This window comes from Rhinatrema bivittatum, chromosome 5 (assembly GCF_901001135.1).
Source record: "Rhinatrema bivittatum chromosome 5, aRhiBiv1.1, whole genome shotgun sequence".
NCBI classification, from domain to species: domain Eukaryota; kingdom Metazoa; phylum Chordata; class Amphibia; order Gymnophiona; family Rhinatrematidae; genus Rhinatrema; species Rhinatrema bivittatum.
The window spans coordinates 36698632-36720662 of NC_042619.1; the positions used below are offsets into that span (position 1 = coordinate 36698632).

At 44.6% G+C, this 22031-nt stretch overlaps 1 protein-coding gene across 1 annotated transcript in view; it reads right to left on the bottom strand.

Moving 5' to 3' along the window:
- The window catches only part of PRCP (prolylcarboxypeptidase), a 67942-nt gene that overhangs the window by 13512 nt on the left and 32399 nt on the right, over positions 1-22031 (bottom strand). The window contains exons 3-7 of the mRNA XM_029602214.1: positions 21153-21254; positions 19519-19700; positions 14541-14698; positions 9311-9483; positions 576-740 (exon numbers count right to left, since the gene is read on the bottom strand). Of these exons, the coding sequence (XP_029458074.1) occupies positions 576-740; positions 9311-9483; positions 14541-14698; positions 19519-19700; positions 21153-21254 (780 nt within the window). The remainder of the gene's footprint in view (positions 1-575; positions 741-9310; positions 9484-14540; positions 14699-19518; positions 19701-21152; positions 21255-22031) is intronic.

Consider the following 22031-nt stretch of genomic DNA (forward strand, 5'->3'; position numbering starts at 1 on the left):
CTTAAATTTTGGGGCCTCCGACTTAATATCGCTATGATATTAAGTCAGAGGGTGTACAGAAAAGCAGTTTTTTCTGCTTTTCTGTACACTTTCCCGGTGCCGGCAGAAATTAAAATGTGTGGCTTCGCTGCACATTTTACTTTCTGTATTGCGCGGGACTAAGTAATAGGCCCATCATCATGCATTTGCATGTTGTGGGCGCTATTAGTTTCGGGGGGGGGGGGGGGTGACCGCGCATTTTTGATGCGCTATTACCCCTTATGCGCGTCCAAACCCAGGCTAACAGTGCGCTCCGCTGGAGCATACTTTACTGTATCGGCCCAATAGTCCACAAACCCTGCTGACTCCTCCTATGGTTTATTCTCTCTCATAGAGGCTAAAATGGTCTCCTGCACTGTGCTTCCATCCAGACGTCTTCCCCAAACCTGACCTTCTCTCTATCCTCACTAATACAGTTAGCCTATTATTCCGAGGCATCTGATCACCTTAAAAATGCACGTCATATTGTTGCGCCATTTACTCTTTAAACAGGCTTATTTAACACTGCAGGGCACGGATATCTTCAAAGGCTTTACCTGGTAGGACCAGCCCAAGTCTCCAAGATTCTCCGTTGCAGTCTGAGATATATTCAAGCACTGCGTATCCCCAGAGAAATTGTAGTAAACGTTCGCTGCCTGGAAAATCTGTTTCAATAATTCCATATCTGGAAGCCCAGGATCCTGCAAATACTTGCAAACTACCTGCAACAACAAAAATATATAAATAAAATATATATGCACTCTTGCAATTAGGATTAAAGTCTAAAGTATTAACACTAATCATTATTGAGTACTCACTTAAGACTTAACTGGCTATGTTCAAAAGAAAGAAGATAACCAATTCAGTAGCACTGCTTTGCCAAAAAGTGCAGTGCTGGCCTGCGGCCCAGTTTCCACACCCCCTCCCTTCCAATATTGCACAAATGGTCCTGCCACCCCCAGTCCAAATGCATTAAAAAAAATGTGTTGGGATCCTCAAATTGCCCCCCCTCCCCCTCCCCTGGCCTTAAGTGCCTCTTCTCGCCCTCCCCTCAGCCCAGTACCTCGAGAAATGAAGCTTTCAGCCAGGATCGCAGCCACTCTCAGCACTGCTGTCGGAGCAAGGCCTGGTAGTTTACGTTTCCAGCATTGCTCTCCTAGCAATGGCGACAGTGGCCGGGATCGCTCTAGGAAGGAACCGCCGTCCTGGCTGAAGGCTCCGCTTCTCAAGGTTCCAGGTGGGGGGAGGGAAAGATGGCGAGAAGAGATACATGGGGTCCTTTTAATGGCACCGAGGAGGAGGTGAGGGCCCCCCAAACACAATTTTAATGCACTTTCGGAGGGAGGTGAGGGGGTGCTGGGCCCAGAAGCCTTCCACCTAAGCAGCTAATTCTTTGGCCGCACACAACTTTTAGACATGCATCTGGCTCACATCGCTGGGTAACTTGGGCCCACTTCTGGAATGCCTCGTTATCTGGCTAGGATTTAGCCAAAAATTATATAGAACACGACAAGTGCAGAAAATATTTCATAGTCCATATAACTTCCAATGTGCTTTTATTTCATCACTTCATCATTCATATTCAAGCGGCAACTCCACTGTTATAATAATTCAAATTAAAAATCGGGTCCCCCCCCCCGACACGGACCCGTATTTCGCCGAGGCTGCGTTGGGAGGGACATAAGATTCGGAACAAATCCGTGTACTTCAAGGTTAGATTTGTCCTGTCAAAATCTAACCTTGAAGTACACTGATTTGTTCTGAATGATGGCGTTTGTACTTATGTTTTGTTTCATTGTTGTATATTGTTTTATAAGTTATGTATTTTATAATGCGTGTATTAAGTGTAATCCACATTGAACGAATTAGGATTTGCGGAATATAAGATTTTTTTAAATTAAATACATGTAGGATCCCTAGTCTCCAACAACTGTGTGGCTAGCTGTTGGAGAAACAGCACAACTGACAGCCTGCCACAGAATAATTTATTTTAAGCTTCCCTCTTAACCCAATCTTTTGAAGAAAGCTACCGGGTGCCTGCTTGCCTTCAGACTCCGTTCTCTCCCTGCGCCTCATAACAGGAGGGGGAACGGAGGAGAAGGAGGAATCTGAACCACTCTACTCCCTAATCCAGCCACTTTCCATCTGTTCTTGCCGTTCCCACACTACCTTCTCCAAGAGAGGAGAGGTTAACTGGAGTAGAAAGCAGTCAGAATGTGTGATCCCTCAAGAGATCTCAAACCCAACACAATTTGGATATAATTCCTGGGTGAAGTGATGCCTCTCTAAAATAATTTCATCTTTATACCAAAATTCTTGCACTCAATTGTGTGGCCAATCCCACACCATCTACAAAAGACTTGAATGTGTTCTGGTGTCCCACAGCCGGCAGAGAGGGCGTTCATTTCAATTCAAAGAAGCCTGGATGACGGACACTCCTGCTGACAAGTTTCAACTTGTGCTATTTTAACCCCTTTTTGTCTGTTACTATTGTCCAATATACGTTCACGTGTAAGTTAATGGCATGACAAACGGCTGATACTGAGAGCATTTCTAGCATTACATAAGCTCGTATACTCGTATAGACAAAGACGAAGACAACAGAAAAAGGATGACTGTGCTATTTTAATTTAAAAAAAAATTACATTTTACAGTTAAGTTTGTAACTTGTATGTCTTGATAAAAATTGTGATTTTTGTACTTTATTTATAAATAGTTTAAATATGGTTTATAAACAAAGCGATTGGCTTTCAACAAAATCATTGACTTTTTACATAGGCAGCTGTGTGAGACTTTATGCAAAGTTACATAAACTTGTCCAATAATTGGGGCAGGAAGCCAGGGAGTGGAACAGGAGAGGGACTGAATATGGCCCCCCCCCCCCCTTCAAGTATTGCATCTTCGGCATGATCATCATCAGACTCAGCTCCTATTTTATGGTTTCCATGAAGATGCAGCTCCAACACTGCTCTCTACATTAATAGTGGGGGTGGAAGGGAAATAGAACCAAGAGCTAAGAGAAACAGATAAGTATGAGAGAAAAAAATGTGTGAAGCTTGCTGGGCAGACTGGATGGGCCATTTGGTCTTCTTCTGCCGTCATTTCTATGTAAAGATTTCCTAGTCTTATTTTATGGGCGGCATTACTTTTTTTTTTTTGTAGATTTTGATTGCCCGAGGTATGTGCTGATCTTGCTTTCTGCTGGCAGATAAAAATGGAAGAAAAAAAAATGCCTACAGGCAGCTCGCTGGGGGAATTTCTTTTTCTGGGTGAGGCGATGCTGGAAATTAATCAAAGATGGGACCCATAATCCAATACACCAGCAGCTGTCTGGGGACAGGTCAACCATCACCAACTGTAGACTGCGTACGGGACAGCTGGAAGAACTCAGATCAATGAGAAACATGGAGGCGATTTTATACGGATTTTCTGTTTATTTAGGACTTGGGGACGCTGGCTCTCTCTCATCTGTTAGCAGAGACAGGCCCCTTGGAACTGTACAATTTTACACTGCAGTCCCGACTACTCCCCCCAACCCCTCTACTGAGCTACAATGACACCTCATGCCTCGCTGACGGTTGTGTTTAAAACCAGCGAGGCCCTGCCTTTTCTTCACAGATGAAGGGAGCAACATTTTGGAAAGCTGAATCACAGACCTTGCGAGTCCCATAGCTTTTCATTGGACTTAACTGGTTCATGGGCCCTTACACTTCTATCAGTCTATTGAGGAAAACCAAGACCGGATACTTACAAGGCGGACAGCCAGAACAAGAGCAGTTATCCCATAAGCAGGGTTCTCTGAAGGTTACATAGTTTAAGCCTTGCATATAAGGACTTTACGCTGTTTGACAAAAGAATAAATACCACTTTAATAAAAAGATGTAAACATCAAGTTAAGATGTTTACTAGCTACCGTAGTTCATCACCATATTGATAGTGTACATGGAAAACCTCGCACAGTAAGAGTATAGACATTGAAATCTGAAAACATCGGTACAGCTGTGGGGAACGTGCTGGGTTGTTTCCCCACAGCTATTTTGACCAAGGTGAATGAAAGACAAGAATTGCAGCAGCTCTCAGAGCAAACCCAAATTAACCTATCCCACTCCCTCTGACCCCATAAAGAGCAAGATGTTCCTAGTTATCCCATATTGTAAATACAAATTTAAAAATTAAGCTTCGAATCCTCACTGGTTTAAATTCTGGATATAACTATCCCAAACAGCCAGAAAGTGCCTTTTGCATTGGGATATATGGAGAGTTGCTCTGCAATCCATTGGCATAAAAAAAAATGAAGCTGGCTACACCATTGCCAAAAAGACGGCATTTTGGTATCTTTCTATGCAACTAAAATGGATTTCTTACCCAATAAAAAGGCTTTTCTAACACACACATTCCCCTATGTCCTTAACTATTAAAAATGAAGTATCATTACACCAAAAGAACAAACTAGGTTTTGCCCAAATCTTCGACGGATAAAGCCAAAAATCTTGAATTGAGGGACATGACCTAAACACATGAGACGGGAACCTGGCACACCCCATTTCACCCAAAATTCTGAATCCAATGAAGTACATCTCTCTCAAATAAGCATTATTTGTGAGAACTCTCATCTTTTTAAAACACTTCAAAAGACTATTCGCTGAGGAAGGAGGATTGATCCCTGCTTCAAGCCTTCACTAAGGTAGTACATGGATTCATCAAATCCAGTTTTTCACGGACCTTAACGTAATTTAGATACGGAAGCTCTCTCTACCTCTATCATAAAAAAAAAAAAAACTCTTCCATTTTCAGCATAGAGGCCGAATTAAGAAAATTTATTTAACAAAAAGATATAATGCCCCATTGCAAATAGGAAAAATAATCTGTTGTGTGTAAGATATAAATTAGTTAGGTGCTTTAAGGAAAGAACAATATAGCACCCTACCACATGTTTAAGCTGGGGGATCTCTAGACCACTGAAAAACAAAAGATCACTTGATCCTCTGCAGGGAAACGAGGACACCTCTGAACTACAACCCTACAACTTAGTAAGCCATCTCCAGGATTGCCTCTCAGCTTTAGGGAGTCTACTCCTACTAGCACACAGAGTATAGCCTAGAGAGATGGGGGCAGCGAGCAAGGACTCCGTGGCCAAATTAACGTAAGTCACAATAGAGAATATCCAGTCTCGCCATATCCTAGCTAGACAAGCCTCATTATATAAAATTTAAGGTCCAGGAGAGGCAAACCCCCTTGGGTCCCAATCCTTTAACCACTTTAAGGGCATCCTGGGGCTTAGAACCCTTCCCATAGAAAATTTCACCAGCTCTCTCATCATTCACCTGTATTATTGCTTTGGCATCTACGTCGATAGTCTTTAAAAAAAAAATAAAAAAATAAATTCACTGTTAACCCCATCCTATCCACCACCGTAAACAAGCAAGCCCATGTCACACGATCAAACGCTTTCTCTGCATTAAAGCTAATCATCACCGATGGAATGCTTTAACTTTGTAGACTGTTCCATGGCTGTCAGAACAAGCCAAAGATCAGTGACAGAGTGTGGCACAAACCAGACTTGCATCTCTGAAATTAGCTTCGGCAACAGTAGTAGGTTTACTGTCAAAATTCAATAGAGGAATGGGACGATAAGATGCAGGGAGTGTGGGATCCCTCCTGGGCTTAGGCATTACAGTTATTAAAGCTAGGTTAGCAGCCACAGGGAAACATCCTACCTGGATTAGTCATATAGTTGAAAAGAAGATCCACTATTTTAGCAATTATTGCCCGAAAGACTTCCCCACTAAAGCCATGGGGACCTGGGGCCTTGCATAGTCCTGCCCTTTTGAATACCTACTACAATTTATTCCCTAGACATTGATGCATCTATCTTATTGAATTGCTCCAAAGAAAATCTAGGAAGCTGGACTTTATCCAAAAAGAGGTGCATTTGATCTAAATTACTCCCTTATGAAGAAGAAGAATATACATTTGAATAAAAGGTTTCAAGCACTTTAAGGATATCCTGATCGCCATTCACCAAGACACCCATCCCACTTCTCAAAGCGGTTATGTAATTAGGCCCTCTACTGTTTCAAACTAACCCCGAGATTCATCATTCCACTATAAATATATAAATATAGCGGAATGATGGCCCGCGGGAAAGAAAAAAGGGACAGGGGGAGAGTGTGCAGTCTGCCGCATTGCGGCAGTGCGGCCGCACACTGATCGCCCCCCCCCCCCCCATAGCGCCACGGGAAAAGGTGGTGTTATTTCCTGCGGTGCTGCCGGCGAAAATGTATAAAACATTAATCGCCCGCAGGGCTGCTGGGCCATAACCCCTTTCACACCCCTGCCCTTCCCCTGATTTAAACAGCACCGCCGCGATGCGGCCGGTAACACAAGCACATCGCAGTTTAATAAAATTACCCTGATAATTTGCAAGTAGTTTGCCCAATCTCTCTCCGGACTGGAGAATTCTATATTTAAAATATTTAAGAAAAAACAAATTTTGGCCCTTTGCTGTAGCAAAGAATGAATTGCTGCCTGTGTAGCTAAAAGTTTTCCTTAATTTCCTGCAGATTTCTTTCTGGCTAAGGAGCGCTTAGCTTTCTCTAATTGTTTCTCCAATCCCATGAGAGTTGCATCAGCCTTTTTCGCCTCTTGATGGTAAAAGCAATGATCGTGCCTATCAGAACCACTTTCACAGTTTCCCAGAATAAAATCAGGTTACGAGCTCATGGTTAGGCATTAAATATTCATCCCATTTCCGTTTAAGGACTTCCTGAAAAGTGAGGTCGTGTGCCAAATAAATAGGGAATCTGCAAGTCCTCTTGAGTATTAACTCCCATTGAAGCTGGACCCCAACGGCAGCGTGATCAGATATTTCAGTTGCCTCAATCCCCGTTGTAAAAATCTTAGGGAAAAAATACCCTCTTAGATGCTAGCCAATATTCTGGAAATGGCTGAGTAGGCTCTAGTCTAGATGGATGGGTGGAAGCCTGCTGAAAAGAATGGAGAATCCTTCATTTGTAAATGCTCAGTCAAAAGTGGAATATCTTTTCTTAGTTTATTTTATTTCCTTAATATGACATTGCGTCTTATCTAGTTCTAATTTAATTTCTTTAAAAAAAAAAAATTGAGACACACTTTTATGCACAAAACTCCTTGCTGCACTGGGAGCACAGTTTGCAAAGTTACAAATAAAACTGTGCGCTCTGCTGAGCGCGCCTCATTACATCGGGCCTTGTATGATAAATTCTATGCGGGAAAGGCTTTAGATGCACTCGGTGTAAGATTAATGAGACGCCAATGTTCAAACCTCAGCGTATTCAGGCTTCCCTGGCATTCTCCGAGTTCTGCTCTCCTATTGACTGGGTGCATCCCCTACTGGTGGGGGGATGGGAAATTAAAAAAAAAAAAAAGCAATGGATCCATATCTTTTACAGACTAAGGCTTTTCTCCCATTCTGAGTCAAAAGTTAGCAAATGAGGTGCAGGGTCTGTAAAGTCTAAACTCAGACTCAGATTTTTCTGGGTTTTTATAATACACGTGATCATGTGCAGGATTCGGACAATTGTTCCATCCACTCACTCTCTCCCTTTTTTTTTTTTTTAAGATCTCAATGGCTGAATTAGGTCATCTATAATTGGCTGAACGAATGTGAATGTGGAAGGTGACTTTTTGAATGCAGCCAATGATGTTTTTGAGTGCCCGACTGTCAGAAATCTTGAATTGCAGACATGGATTATGCTTCTCTGAAGACCTTGAGTTTTGATACCAGCATGAACTAAGTATTTTTTAGATGCAATTCCCCTGATGACGGCACATGCCAAAACATTGGCGGGGGTTGGGATTTTTTGCAAAAATTTGTCATCTGCTGTATATTACTTTGTATTATCGGGGTTAGCAGGCTCAACGACTTTGGGAAAATTTTAGCATGCTTTAAGCTTTGTGAGTTATGCGTCATGATTTTTGGACTTTCGCTATTACATACACATATTTTCTTTGCACTTTCAAAATGCTCTATGAAAAAGGTTTTTCTCGGAGTTGAGGTAAATAATCAATCTGATGGGGCACTACTGGCTATAAACATTACCTGAGCCTGCGGTGGTTGCGATACCCTCTCTCTCTTTTCTGTGTCAGAGAACCGTGCTGGTACTATGAAGGTTTTGGCCTTCCTTGGTGGTCTGCTTCACTTCAGAGATCTGAAAAGTTTTGACTCCCCCAGGACAGTGTTACTGTGGCCACATTTAACACCAACACCAATAGAAAAGAACTTCTAATTGGATAGGCGGACTAATAATCTATGCAATAAATCAATATGTCAGCAGGGGGTGCTCTGGTAACAAGGAAGCTTCTCCCCACTTGACCAAGAAAATTCAAAATTTTGCCATGTTTAGCAATCCCACCAAGTTGGAGCTTTTGAAATTATCTCCACCAACAAGAGCATGCAATGACCATTCAGACACCATGCGGCACATAACCTATTCTCCTTTAAGACTCGCTGTAGTGGCAAGATAAACCTGGGATTGCCAGATATGGGGGTAAGTGTCCAGAAACGGACTGGAGTGAAAAAGCAAGTGTTCTCTCAATTTTACCAAAAAAAAGAAATTCCCGTGCCTCTCAAAAGGGTCACGAGTGTCATGTTCCCACAATCTTCCCACACTGCTGAGCAGGCCGAGCACAACATGATGCCACATGCTGTGCGGCAAATCAGGCGTCAACACCAGATGGCAGCCCAAGTCTTGGGAAAATAAGTCTTCTCTCACAGCTAAGATTAAGACCTGCAGCTCAGTTTTAAAACTGTTCCATCAGCACAAAAAAAATAAGTTGTACCAGTTAGAGAACATTTAAATCTAAAAAAAGGAGGAGGAGGAGCCTGTTAACATTGCAGCAAGTTTAAAAGCAGAGAGCCGTCCCTGTGTCTCAGTGCATTGTGGTGTGGGGATCAGGAGAAACTGGGTACAACACAGAGGTGGCGAGCTCATGCCAGAGGAGGAAGGGAAGACGGCCGACACTATGGCAGCGGTCCCAGTCATTTCACGAGCAGCGCTGGAGGGTGTCCCTCCAGCAGAAATCCCCTGAGGGCAAACAAGGGGAAAAAGAGAAAAAAAAACAACACTACATACATACAAAAATGGCATGTATATATGGCATGTAATCAAACGCATTTTTCTTCAGGAATGGGGGGGAGGGGTAGGGGGAAGGCCCACATGAAATGATACCAAGTGTTGAAGCTGAACAGTTTTCCTATTTAAGTGTCGGTAAAATCCAGGTCCAAAGCACACACTAAGCACATCGGCAGTACCTGAATGGGCCAGGCAGGGAGAGGCTGTAAGAAGTCAGCTGCGTAGGGGTAGTCAACCATGGCCAGGTTCACCCAGGTTTCACTCAGCCATGCTTTCAATACACGAGCATCTTCCTTCGTTTTCAAAGGGGAGCACAAGTGAAATGCTGTAGAAAGCCAGAATAACCCTTTATCTAAAAAAGAAAAAAAAAAAAAAAAAACAAGACCCACATTTTTTTAATCCTGTCAAAACACATTTAAGCAAAAAAAAAAAAAAAATTAAAAAAAAAGTGTTCAGTTCATGTTTTGTGGCGAAGCAAAATTGAAGCTGGAAAAAAATATGAAGAGGATCTATGGGACCGGAGAATCCAGAACCAACGTGCACTACAGCTAAGCTGTCACCGTCAAATCCCAATACTCAGGCCCAGATTTAGGCTTAGGCAGCAGCCTAAGGCACCAGATTTTGTACGTGCCAAATGCCCTGGCCATAGAGGATCCTGCTTCTGCTTGCTTTGGGGACGTGAGCGGGCAGAGCTTCAAAAAAAAGGGGCTGCTGCAGTGGCCACCCTGCCTACGGGAACCAAAATCTTAAATCCGGCCCTGCCACTACAGCCTCTGTACGCTACTGGGCGTCAGCACCAAATGCCATTATTGCACATGCTGACGGGTGTTATGTAATTATCTCACACCCATGTGCTAAGTAATATACGCTGTCTGTACCCCCCCTATCTAAATCAAGAGCACCGAAGCACATGCAAAATAAGCGCACCGTATACTGAAAAATCAGCTCGTTAGGTATTAATGCTGGATGCTGCATCCAAGTGTTACTACAGTTTTCCTAACCCACAAAAGTTATCCCCATCTCCGAGCCCCGTACCACCTCCCCTGCCCTGATGCAGCAAACAGTCCTCTGGGCCCTCCCCAGCTGGCACCAGCCGACCTCACGCGGTCTGCAGCACAGCAGCGGTTCTGCATCTCCGACGCCACAGCACAACGAAGAGTCGGCGGATGACGCATCGTTCACCGATTTTATCCCAGACCGACATGGGATGTTAAGGAAGATGCTCAGTATTCTCAATATCTCCCCTCCCCCACTCTAACACGCAGGCGAAGACCAAGAGACTCTCTCCTTCCTGCTTCAATTCCATCATCCGTCGCAATTATCAAAACCACCAACCTACACCAAAAAAAAAAAAAAAGATAAAATTAGAATTTATAAGGCCCTAATTCACTAAGCCGACGAGTGGACAAGTTATCCGACTATAGTTAGCTAAATAGCTTGTCACGGATATTCGGCAGGATAAAATGGCCTGCTGAATGCAATCGGTTAAAGTTTTCCAGGTAGTGTCAAAGCAACGCTGGATGCTGCGGTGCTCCCAGCCACCATGGGGGGGGGGGAGGAAGAGGTCCGTTAAGGGTGAGAGGTTTGGGGCAAGAACCCACATATTTGTGAAAATCAGACAGGGGGGCTCAAACCGTAATGGACTGCAACTTAAGGTAATTCTTAAGAGATAGGCCTAACATTTTTAGTTATTTGGGATGGGGAGAGCAATCAGGCCTGCTGATCCAGAAGATTTCGCCATTAAACTGGCTAAAATTTTTAATATAGCCAGTTAAGAGTAAAAAAAGAGTTATCCGGTTACAAGTATCCAAATAACACCAGATACAGGCATTACCTGCCTAACTCTGCTCCGCCCCTGTCTTATCTGGCTAACCACATGGTCGGGGACAGTTAAACAGGCAGGAATCTTAAAATTCTGGGGTTTGTCCACCTTAAGTGCCCAGAGCGAGCGTGCAAGCAATCGGCCACCCAAAGCCCGGCTGATTCAGAGCCTGACAGACAATAAACCGAGAGCGAACAGCCACCGGTCCCCCTCCCTTCTGCTCCTCCGTCCCCGCTGCAGGGCCAGGTCGCTCACGCCCGGCATCCTGCGGCGAGCTGAAAGGGGGCAGTGGCAGCAGACTCGCTATGGGTCTTGCGGCACTACAGGAACAAGGCACATCCGGCACTATGGGAGTCGAAACGCCACGGAGGCCAACTGTGAGCTGCTGGAGGTGGGGGGAATAAAAATAAAAAAAGGGACAGGTGGTAGACAAAGACAGCCAAAGACATGAAACAGAGAAAAGAAAAGAAAGAAACGGTGAGAGATGGAGGCAGAAAGAGGCCAGAATGAGGGAAAAATATTCGGTGGAAAAAAAAAAAAAAAAAAGATCCTGAAGGAAGACCAAGAAAATAAGGAGAAAGCAGAGGTGGGGAATAAAACTAAACCGGAGAGGCGAAAAAAAAAAAAAAAGCTGGAAAATACATAGTCCTGATTTTGGTGAGGGTGGACCTTTCCCATGACCAAACCAGTTCTTGGTTCCTGCAGCTCTGTCCGAGTCTCTGGTGTAGCTTGCAATTCCCCTCTAGAGGCCTCCCGAGTGCTGTGCTGACATTTCTTCCCCTCCAGCCCCTGCCTGTGAGCGGGTGAAGAAGGACAGCCTCTCCCCTCAGACTCACCTGTTTATCCGGTTAAAGTATCAACGCTGATCGCCTACTGTTTTACCACACCCTGGGAACGCCCCCAGCTCCGCCTTTTCAGGAGGGGAGATTTTGTTCAGGCAATGATTTGTTCAGATAAAATATACAGACATGCTAAGTGGGGGTGGGGGAGGGGGGGGAGGTTAATTTAAACCTCCAAGATTTGCCCAGCTGACTCCCAAAAGTTAATCTTTTGAATATGGACCTCAGAGCGATTAGACGAGACTATCAAATTTGTAAACTTTCTAGAGACACCCTGACAAAAAACTGCTAAAAAGAAGAAGATTATTCTTATGTCTTTTAGCATTTCTGGGGTGAAAACCTGGGTCGTATTTCTAATCTTATTTAGAAGCTGCATTAGTGGCCCAGAGGCAGTGGCGTGTGTTGCCACAGAGGAGATCCAGGCCCGATGCCGGCTTCTCCTCACGCTGGCCAACATCCAACCACTTCTTCATCTCCTGGAGGCCAAAGCCACCGGCAATGAACTAACACCTTAAGTGACTCACTGTTTACATTCATTTTGCGCCTCGTTCAAAGATTTAGTTTAAAAGAACTGCTCTCTAGCAAAAGTGGGTTACGATTCTCATTCTCCCACTGTCAAGGGCCTGGAAGAGTTTGTTTCCTGGCCGGATTAAGAATGCGCTCTCAGTAGGAGCTCGGCTTCCTTTGTTCTACATCAATGGTGTTTAGTGTGGTCTTTTCTAAGAGGTTTGCCGTGCTTGGGAGTCATCAGCTCCATCGCCGCCGTAACGCAACGACAAAAAACAGCTGTGCTCTTACCCTGAAAGGAAATCAAGTGGTTTTGACCTTTCTTTGCTGAGCTTACATAAAGATATTCAGCTGGCGAGGGTAAACACTGTAACCTACTTGGATAGGTAATGATTTCTAGAACATGGCATTGAGCACTTTTACTGGTATTTTTAAGACCTCAAAGCAGCATTTCCACATCATTACACCACTTCCTGGAGGGTTTAACGTGGCATTTCTTTATGCTGCATTCATTGGGGACTTCCTATGCCCCCAACAAAGCCCTGCAGGGGATCAGGCAGTCAATACCAGCCTCAAAATTAATGGACATAGATTTAACTGCAACATGAAAGACGTATTAACCTTGGTCACATTTCCGATGCAACCTTTAAAATCGCCTTTACTGGGTTCAAGGATTTAGGGTGACTGAACGGACCCCGTCCAAGGATGAGAGACCAGAGGACCTGTGTATCTATTACAGAGCTCTTCCAGGCCGCTCCGGTGTCCCTCTTCAGGGGCCTGGCAGGAGACGTTCCGCAGGGTTTCAGCAGCGACGTCTTGGCCCTTATCGCATACTCGTTTGGTTTGTGAGCCCCTTCCTGAAACGTCAGCATTAGATGGACTACCAACCGGTCAACCAAACCAAAAAAACAAAACAAAGCGAGTCTTCCAGTTTTATAAGAATGTGCTAAATGCCCTTTTCCATTACTTCCCTGCAGACTGGGAGACGACCAGGCTAGAAACTTTTACAATGGCAAATTCCGATCGATAATGCCGACTAATTTCTTAGAAGCCAACTATATTCAAATCTTTTGTTAATGTTTAAAGCTGCACACAAAGTAAACCAAAACAAATACAGTGCAAACATGGATTGGGCTCACCGATTGGTACTTCCCAGAGCAGAGAATACCTCCCCCAAATTATAAAGCAGCATTTAAACCAGTTGGCGAAGAGACAATGGGCCTTGTAGTCATTATGGTCTAGTGTGCTTGGCTTCCTGCCCCCCCCCCCATATGATCCCTTTCACCACTGCAATACTGCAGCTCTATTCATTTCCTCACCAATCCTCCCTGCTTATCCCAGGCTCTCTTAAAATTCTGCTATGGTTTATAGGGATGTGCATTCATTTGTGACGAAATAGGAAATAGAGACGATATTTCCTATTTCATCGCATTTCGGGGGGGGGGGGGGAATGGACGAAACAATAAGAAAACCCACGAAAAAAATTTTGGGGGCGGGGGGGGAGGGGAGAAAGGGCACATTAAAAAAAAAAACAACTGCCATTTTTTATGGCATGGGCCCGTCCATTTCTCCTACCGTGTGACAGGGGCCGACCAATGGCACAGATAGCCCCTGTCACACGGTAAGGCCAAAGGGCCATAGGCGCCATTTTGATTACTGGCTGCTGACAGCCCGGAGCAGGAGATTGCTCCCGGGACCCCCGCTGGACCACAAAGGAATTTTGGCAAGTTTTGGGGGGGGTTTGCAATCAATTACATTTGAAGGGTTGGGGTGGGTTTCAGGTTTCGTTTCGGGGGGCAGCCAAAATAAAATCGGCCCGAACCACAGGAAAACAAAATTTCCTGCGGTGGGCCGATAACGAAGGCCGAACCAAAAGGTTCAGCCGAATCACATCTCTAATGGTTTATGCCTGCATATCCTCAATTGGGAGGCTCTTCTCTCCATCAAATACATTTTCTGGGAAGAAATATTTCCTTGTGCTACTCCTCAGCCTATTCTCTTTCAGTTCTATTAAGCAATTGGTCCCCCCTCCCCTTATTCTAGGAGATTCCTTTTCATGGAAAAATACAGGTCTCCTCTAGCATCATTTATACCTCCCGCAATATCCGAATGCACAAAATATCCAGACAGTGTCCTAATCCAGATCATAATCAACAGAATCACCTCCCCCCCCCCCAAAAAAAAATAAAATTCAGTCTCACTCCATACAAAAAGCACGGCATGCCCTCTCTGGTTTCATACCTGTGGATGAAAGTCTGTTAATGGCTTCCCAGGAGGTCAGGATGCTCTCGGCACAACCAGGGCCGCTCTTCCGGAAATCATTCGTCACAATGCCATAGAACGTGTTGCAGGGAACGATCTGCTCAAACTGCCAGATCGGAGCAGATGCTGCAAGAGCTCTGGGACACAAAGAAACATCATTTGTGCATGGGAACAAAACAAAACACTCAATCTACTTCCCACGCTCTCAAGAAAGCAAACCCGTAGCACGAAGACCTTTTTAGTGTATGTTCTACACAGGTACCTACAAAAAGTGGTAGCTATATTAAAAAGCTTCCCTGGGGGAGTTTACCATCCTGTCCCGCTGTGCCTGGAGGCCCCTCCCCTGAGGAGAAGGAAACGCTGCGGGCAACCGAGAGACAGCCCGATCCCAGAGGCAGTGCCCGCAAGGCCCCGGAGGAATGAAGCTCCGGGTACAGTGGTACATAGTTGCCTCTGACGCACCTAAGCCGCGTGCCAAATGGACACCCCCCTTGTTGAAAATCTTTGTTTTATCCTGTTATTGTAATAGGAAGAAAAAATGTTTTTCTACAAACCTCATGATCTCAGCACTAGCTAGAGGTCCCATGGACAACCATATTACCTGTTCTCACCCATCACTGCAGACAAACCAGAATACAGGGAGTGAAGAAACCTCGAATCAAGTCATCGGAGTCGTCCCCCCCTGCAGATGACCTCTTTGTTACAAGGGTCAGAGGCCTTTTTTCTGTAGGGGGATATTGGAGTACCTCTAGAACCTTCCGGTTCAACAGAGCCCTTAATTTCTCCTGAAAATGTGAGTATTCCCGTTTTAGAAGTTGTGGATCCACAAGACAGCACTGAAAGAGGTTTGGATGTTACTTCACATGACAGAGAGTTAGTTCTACGACACCAGTTCCTGTTCCGGTGGCTGCTACTCCTTCTGTATAATTGGAAGTGGGGACATTACCTCGAAGGATAACACTAAAGAACTGATAATTCTTTAGTGAAATTTGTATCTGTGCTCCTTTTCTGCGGGGACATTAGCTAAATTGTTAACTTTGGATTCGAGAATGGATATGCTTGAATCACAATTGCCCGCGTCAGGGGTCTTTGACAACTTGTCAAGTTTCTGTTACATCTTTGCAAAATGCAGTGTCAACTATGGTTGAAAATAATCTAAATATCCATTATCAAATCAGAGATGCTGGAGAACCGGTTTAGATCTAGGAACTTAAGAACGTTGAACTTTCCTAGATCCAGAACTTGTTAAACATTCTGAAACTGAAGCTAGGGCCTTTTCTTTATGTAATTGGTATCCGCCATGGACAGGATTTGGAAATATGGCGGGTTATAAATCATCGCAAATAAATAAAAAATGCTATGTTCCCAATCTGAGGAGAATTTCTGCCTCTTCTGAGGGAGCTTCCGATGTGTTTGCTCCCATCTCTAGTCTGCCATTCTCTCAATTTCTTCATGATGACAACTGTGTCAGCCTGGGCCGCTCCTGTAGGGTCCTTTTTCCTTAGAAACTGACCAAGATACTTCAGCAAGATTTTCAATAAACCCCCTTCCCCCCCCAAAAAAAACCCTCATGGTTCAGTGGCCAAAAGGTTTGTATTTTCCCAGAGGTCTCTAGGATATCCTTTTTTGCAACTGAAAGAACACGTGCTCTCCCCCCTTGGTACAGCTTTTTTTTTGTTGTTTTTAAAGTTCCCTTTTAAATGTTTGGTTAGCTATCAGGGGAAGGAGTTTATTTTCTTGGAACCAGTTCACCTGCATACATTTATTTGAGATAAATCGCAGTGATAGCTCAGTGGGGAGGTTATAAATCATCGCAAATAAATAAAAAATGCTATGTTCCCAATCTGAGGAGAATTTCTGCCTCTTCTGAGGGAGCTTCCGATGTGTTTGCTCCCATCTCTAGTCTATCCACTGTACCAAATTCCTCACATCACCCTCCGAGTAATCTAACCATCCACAGCCATTCCAGCCCCATAACTTCGAAGGCCCGCAATCTTGGCGTCGTTTTGGATGCAGAACTATCCATGACTCATAACATATCCTCAGTCGTCAAATCCTCATTTTACAAGATTCATCTACTGAAACGATTAAAGACTCTCTTATATCCCAAATGGTTTCCATCTAGTTTTGCAGGCTCTAATTCTCACAAGACTAGACTACTTTAACGCGCTATATGTGGGGCTTCCAGCTAATATACACATCTACAGCAACTAATCCAAAATGCAGCAGCACGCATCCTAGAGCATAACACACCTATCCTTCGTTCATTATACTGGCTTCCTGTTTCTTTTCATATTCAGTACAAAGTCTTTATTATAATTCATAACTTACTATACAATAAATCTTCAATCTGGTTATGTTCCAGTCTTCGCATTTATCATCCTCACAGACGTCTTTGTTCGATGAACAAAAATCTCCTTGATGTTCCCTCAATAAAGTTAGCAAGGCTTGATCTCACCAGAAGGCAAAACCTCTGTCGCTGGTCCTATCCTCTGGAACACCCTACCTGATTCACTCTGGTTAACACCTAATAAATACTAAGGAGTTCAAGACAAACTTAAAAAAAAACTTATCTTTTCACACTAGCCTGTGACAATACATTATTGTATTTGGTTTATGGTCATCTGTTACATTTATATGAGGTGTGATGTTGTAATTGTTTTTCTTTTCTGATTGTGTGATATTGTTATTGTCTTATGAACTGAATTTTATTTTTTGTTTTATGCTTCATGTTTGTTTCATTTTATGCACGTGAACATAAGAACATAAGAAATTGCCATGCTGGGTCAGACCAAGGGTCCATCAAGCCCAGCATCCTGTTTCCAACAGAGGCCAAACCAGGCCACAAGAACCTGGCAATTACCCAAACACCAAGAAGATCCCATGCTACTGATGCAATTAATAGCAGTGGCTATTCCCTAAGTAAATTTGATTAATAGCTGTTAATGGACTTCTCCTGAAATCAAGTTTCCTTGTAGAATGTGGTATATAAAACCTTTTAAATAAAACGTATTTAAAATATTTGCGACAAGCCATATTGCTAGAGGCACTCAAGGTGGGAAACAAACATTTAAAAAGATGGCACAATATAAACCCCGTATAGTTTATAACAAATAAGACATAAGCCAGCAGTGCCTAACCATAATAAGATCATGGTAAGATCAATAAAAGGGTGGCAACAGAACGTCACTACAATCAATTATCTAATTATCTTATCTTTGCTAGTACAGGACAATTGATTCAGAAGAAATTACAAGACATCATCCACCAGAACTTGCTCATCACCTAGTCCACTGGCAAAGAAATGGGAAATAGAGTTTTAAAACACTATGGGTTACATTTAGAGCCATAGCCTGCAGAAGTTCTCGGGAAAAGGTCTTTAATTTTGCCTTCTCATAACGAGGGCGTTAATTCCCCTATTTAGCTATTCAGTTTCCAGGAGAATAAGTGGCCTGAAGCGCCATTTATCTCACACACACACGACCCAAATTGCTGCAATACAATGCAGTAGACATTGAGACCATCCTAAGTCCTTCTATTTTTCATGGATGGTTGCAATAGATAATGAAATTATGGCTCAAGCTCCATTTCCTTTACTACCACGGTAATAACTTAGAATTATGGTAGTGTCTAACTCCTTCAAAATGCCAATAATGAATTCTTGAACATGAAGTGAAGCAGAATTACTGAAAACATGAATTACACATTATAGCAAAGAAGTGTACCGGTAATCGTTTTTTGTTTCGTTCCATTACAGAGTTACTCTGTGAAGTAACGGACCAGAAATGTAAAAAAAAAAAAATATATATATATTCGGTAAGGTCCCAAACCCCAAAACAGGGAAAGGTTTTTTTTCTTAAAACGGAGCAGTACCAGCCAGACTACTTGGAATATCATCAGCTCAGTTTCCCTGTTATACCTCGTAAAATCTTTGGAATAACGTTTTAAAAAGCGTGAACTTGGATTTTTTTATGCCACCTCATTTTCTTTTTTAAAAGCTCTCCGTGTCCACACCTTGGCTGAGTTTTCCCCCACGCTCGTACACACATCCCTAGGTTTGAAGAAAAAAAAACAGCAAACAAAACAAAAAACTACTTATATGGGGCTGCGAGGAGGGTCCGCAAGAAACAAACAAAAAAAAAAGAGTGGGGAAAATGCACCTCTCAGAAATTAAATCTAAAGGAAATGAAAGTCTGAAAGATGAATAGAACGAGCCCACCGGCTTGGCCTGCTGCCATGCAGAAGAGCCAGGACTGATGCCCAAGCCCAACCTCTGCTGAGGAGGAGGAGGGAGATTCGACAGCGACACCTAGTGGTCAGACACAGGGTAGGCACACACCAGGTTCTAGGGGGCACTGCAGACTGTGGACCCCGGCTGAGGACGGTCATAGCCATGGCTGGATTGGTGTGGGGGGAGGGGAGAATGGCGCCATACCCCTGGGAAGGAGCCAGTTCCAACTGAGCTGGATAAAACTGCTGGGCAAATTAAAAAAAAAAAAAAAAAAAATGAAAAAAAACATATGTTTGAATTTGTATATCTGTCTGTATGCACATATTAGGTGCGCCTTGCATGATCACGCCCAGTATGCGTTTTCCCAACTTGCTTTGTTTTAACTGCCAGCACCAAAATCCCTCTACTTCACCACTCTGTCTGCCTGGCGAGAGACTGCAGTGGCACAAGGTGTCAATATAAACAAGAGGAGACACCGACTCCACCCAGAATGTTTTTCATGGTTTCCCCCAGTTTACGAGTGCTCCTGCTTTATGAAGTTGAAAAAAAGAAAGAAATAAACACTCCGGGAACACTTTGGGTAAAATGATTCAGCAGCCCAGATAACGGGACCTCTTGGTTAATGGCAAAGATCTGTGATACTGAATGAAATGAGAAAAAAAAAAAAAAATGCCGCCACCACCCCACCATTAATTCCTTGCCCTTATCCTCTGAAGGTCTCCTTACCCGACCACTATATCGGGATATTTCATTCTAAACCAGGCTGCAAGCATCCCGCCGTAGGATCCCCCAATAGCAATGACAGGGCTGTCCTGGGCTCCTGGAATGCTCCCTTTCAGGTGACGGATCAGAACCGCAAAGTCCGCCAGGGCCTGCTCAGACGTCAGGTAGTTTAAATGCTTGGAATCCTAAAACAGACAAAAAAAAAACACACAGAGAAGGGAGCCAAACTTAAAACACCATACCACTCGCTCACAGAGCAATGTCAGCATTCAGACAGCATAACGAAGGGAAAATATAGGAAATCCATCATTTGGCTGCTCAGCCGAGCGCACTGTGTGACCCGCAGTTGGACGCGGGTTGTAGAGGCACTAACTAATCCCCGTATGCAATAAGGGGGATTAGCGCCTCTACAACGCGCTCATCACATGAAAATGCATGTGAATGAGCCAATTAGCTATTCACTCCCAATGCAAAAAAATAATGGGGCAGAGTTTCAAAGCCCCTACGCTTGTAAATCCAGGAGGATTTACGCGCAAAGGGGGGGGGGGGTACGCACGCCGGCCCTATTTTCAAAAGGCCCGGCAGCATGCGTAAAGCCCGGGAACGCGCGTATGTCCCAGGGATTTTCTGAATGGGCGGGCAGGGGGTGGGGCAGACGGTCCGGGAGCGTGGCCGAGGACTCCAGCACAGCGGCCCTTTGCCACTCGGCCAGTGCGTGCAAGTTACACCTGCCTCTGGCAGGCGTACTTCCACAACAAAGGTACGGGGGGGGGGGAAGGAAAGTTCCTTCCGAGGCCGCGGCCTCAGAGGGAACGGGGAAAGCCAGCTGGTTTCCCCGAGGGCTCGACGCGCGAAAGGTGCACTAGTGTGCACCCCCTTGCACGTGCCAACCCCTGATTTTCTAACATGTGCGCGACTGCGTAGGCAACAAGAGTTTTTTTCTTTTTTTAAATTTCCTTAACTGACAGCAGAGGAAAAACCTCCAGAGGCATCCAGTCTGCCTACTTTGGCATGTTGCTGGATCACTGGTATTGTGCGCCCTTTTGATTTTATGGAAAAACAGTAGATTAAAACCACAATCTTCCCTCCCCTATATCCTGCCACACTGCTGACCTTTCCCTGATCTCCATCCGGACCCTTGCCTTTCTCCACTGCTAAAAGCCCTCGTTGGCACCTCTGCTTCAGCCTCCTTCCCCCTCACAAAAGTGTAGCGAGCGGGGGGCTGGAGCAGGTGCCGACAGGCCAGGCAGGAGGGCTCAGGGGCGGTGGAAGGCTCGCCCCCCTCCCCAGAAACGAGCCAAGTACATTTCCTTCCGTCCGCTGCTGCCCCCTCTCTTACTTCGTATTTAAGACTGTTTAATGAATTTTATAAATGGCTCAGATTGAAATCTTTCATTGAACTGCTTAATCTTAAATAAAATAAAGCTTCCCCAGACCACAGAAGTATAAATAAATTAGCCACCATTGCATATTGGGTCTTCGAGCATAACAGAGATTGATGGACTTTCACAACTGAAGGGGCGCGTCTGCAATCCTGCGGAGCGCTTGGAAAACCGTACACATAACAGAAAGCAAGCAAGCTCACCTTACAGTCAGCCCTGGTTTGGGTTTTTTAAAGTCCCTGTGAAATGACTTACACTGTACGACTGATCTCCGAAGGGCAAAGATTCGCCATAGTACCTGTGTTCAGCAAACACCAGGATGGCTTTCAGCTCCTCAGCCACTTCCCACATAAACCCCTGAAGGAGGCAATCCAAAGAAACAAACAAACAAAATAAGAAAAGAGCTCGCTATTCACCTGGCAATTATCAGCAAATAGAGACCTCCTGGCCCCGGCCCCTTCTCGACCTCTGGCCATCCTCCCCTCCTGCCCCAAGCATTCTTCAGTTCTGTCAAGGCGAGAGCCCAGGCATCCACTAAACCCCCCCCCCCTCTGAAATGTGGCATTTCCTTATTTATTCCCCTGCCGAGTCGCTCTCCTTCCAACTTAAAGATCCCATTCCTGTATCCTGCAGCTTCCTATTCTATAAAGAGGAATGAGATGCTGCTTTCTTCTACCTTATTAAAACCTGTCAAGCATTATGTAATATTTATAATCATGAACCCCCCCCCCCCTCCACCCCGCCTAGCAGCGCTATTTGATTTAGGATTTGAAAGAACCGGCTACAGGTATAACTAACTGGCGGGCCGATACAGTAAAATCCAGGCGCGCGCATAGGCCACTCTCCTGTGCGCGCGATACAGTATTTTAATTTATTTAAATTAGGCCTGGCGGTAAAAAGAGGCGCTAGGGAAACCAGCGCGTCCCTAGCGCCTCTTTTTGGACAGGAGCGGCAGCTGTCAGCGGGTTTGACAGCCGACGCTCAATTTTGCCGGCGTCTGTTCTCGAGCCCACTGACAGCCACGGGTTCGGAAACCAGACGCCGGCAAAACTGAGCGTCCGGTTTTCGATCCGCTAGCCACGGGCCCATTTTAAGTTTTTTTATTTTTTTAAACTTTCGGGACCTCCGACTTAA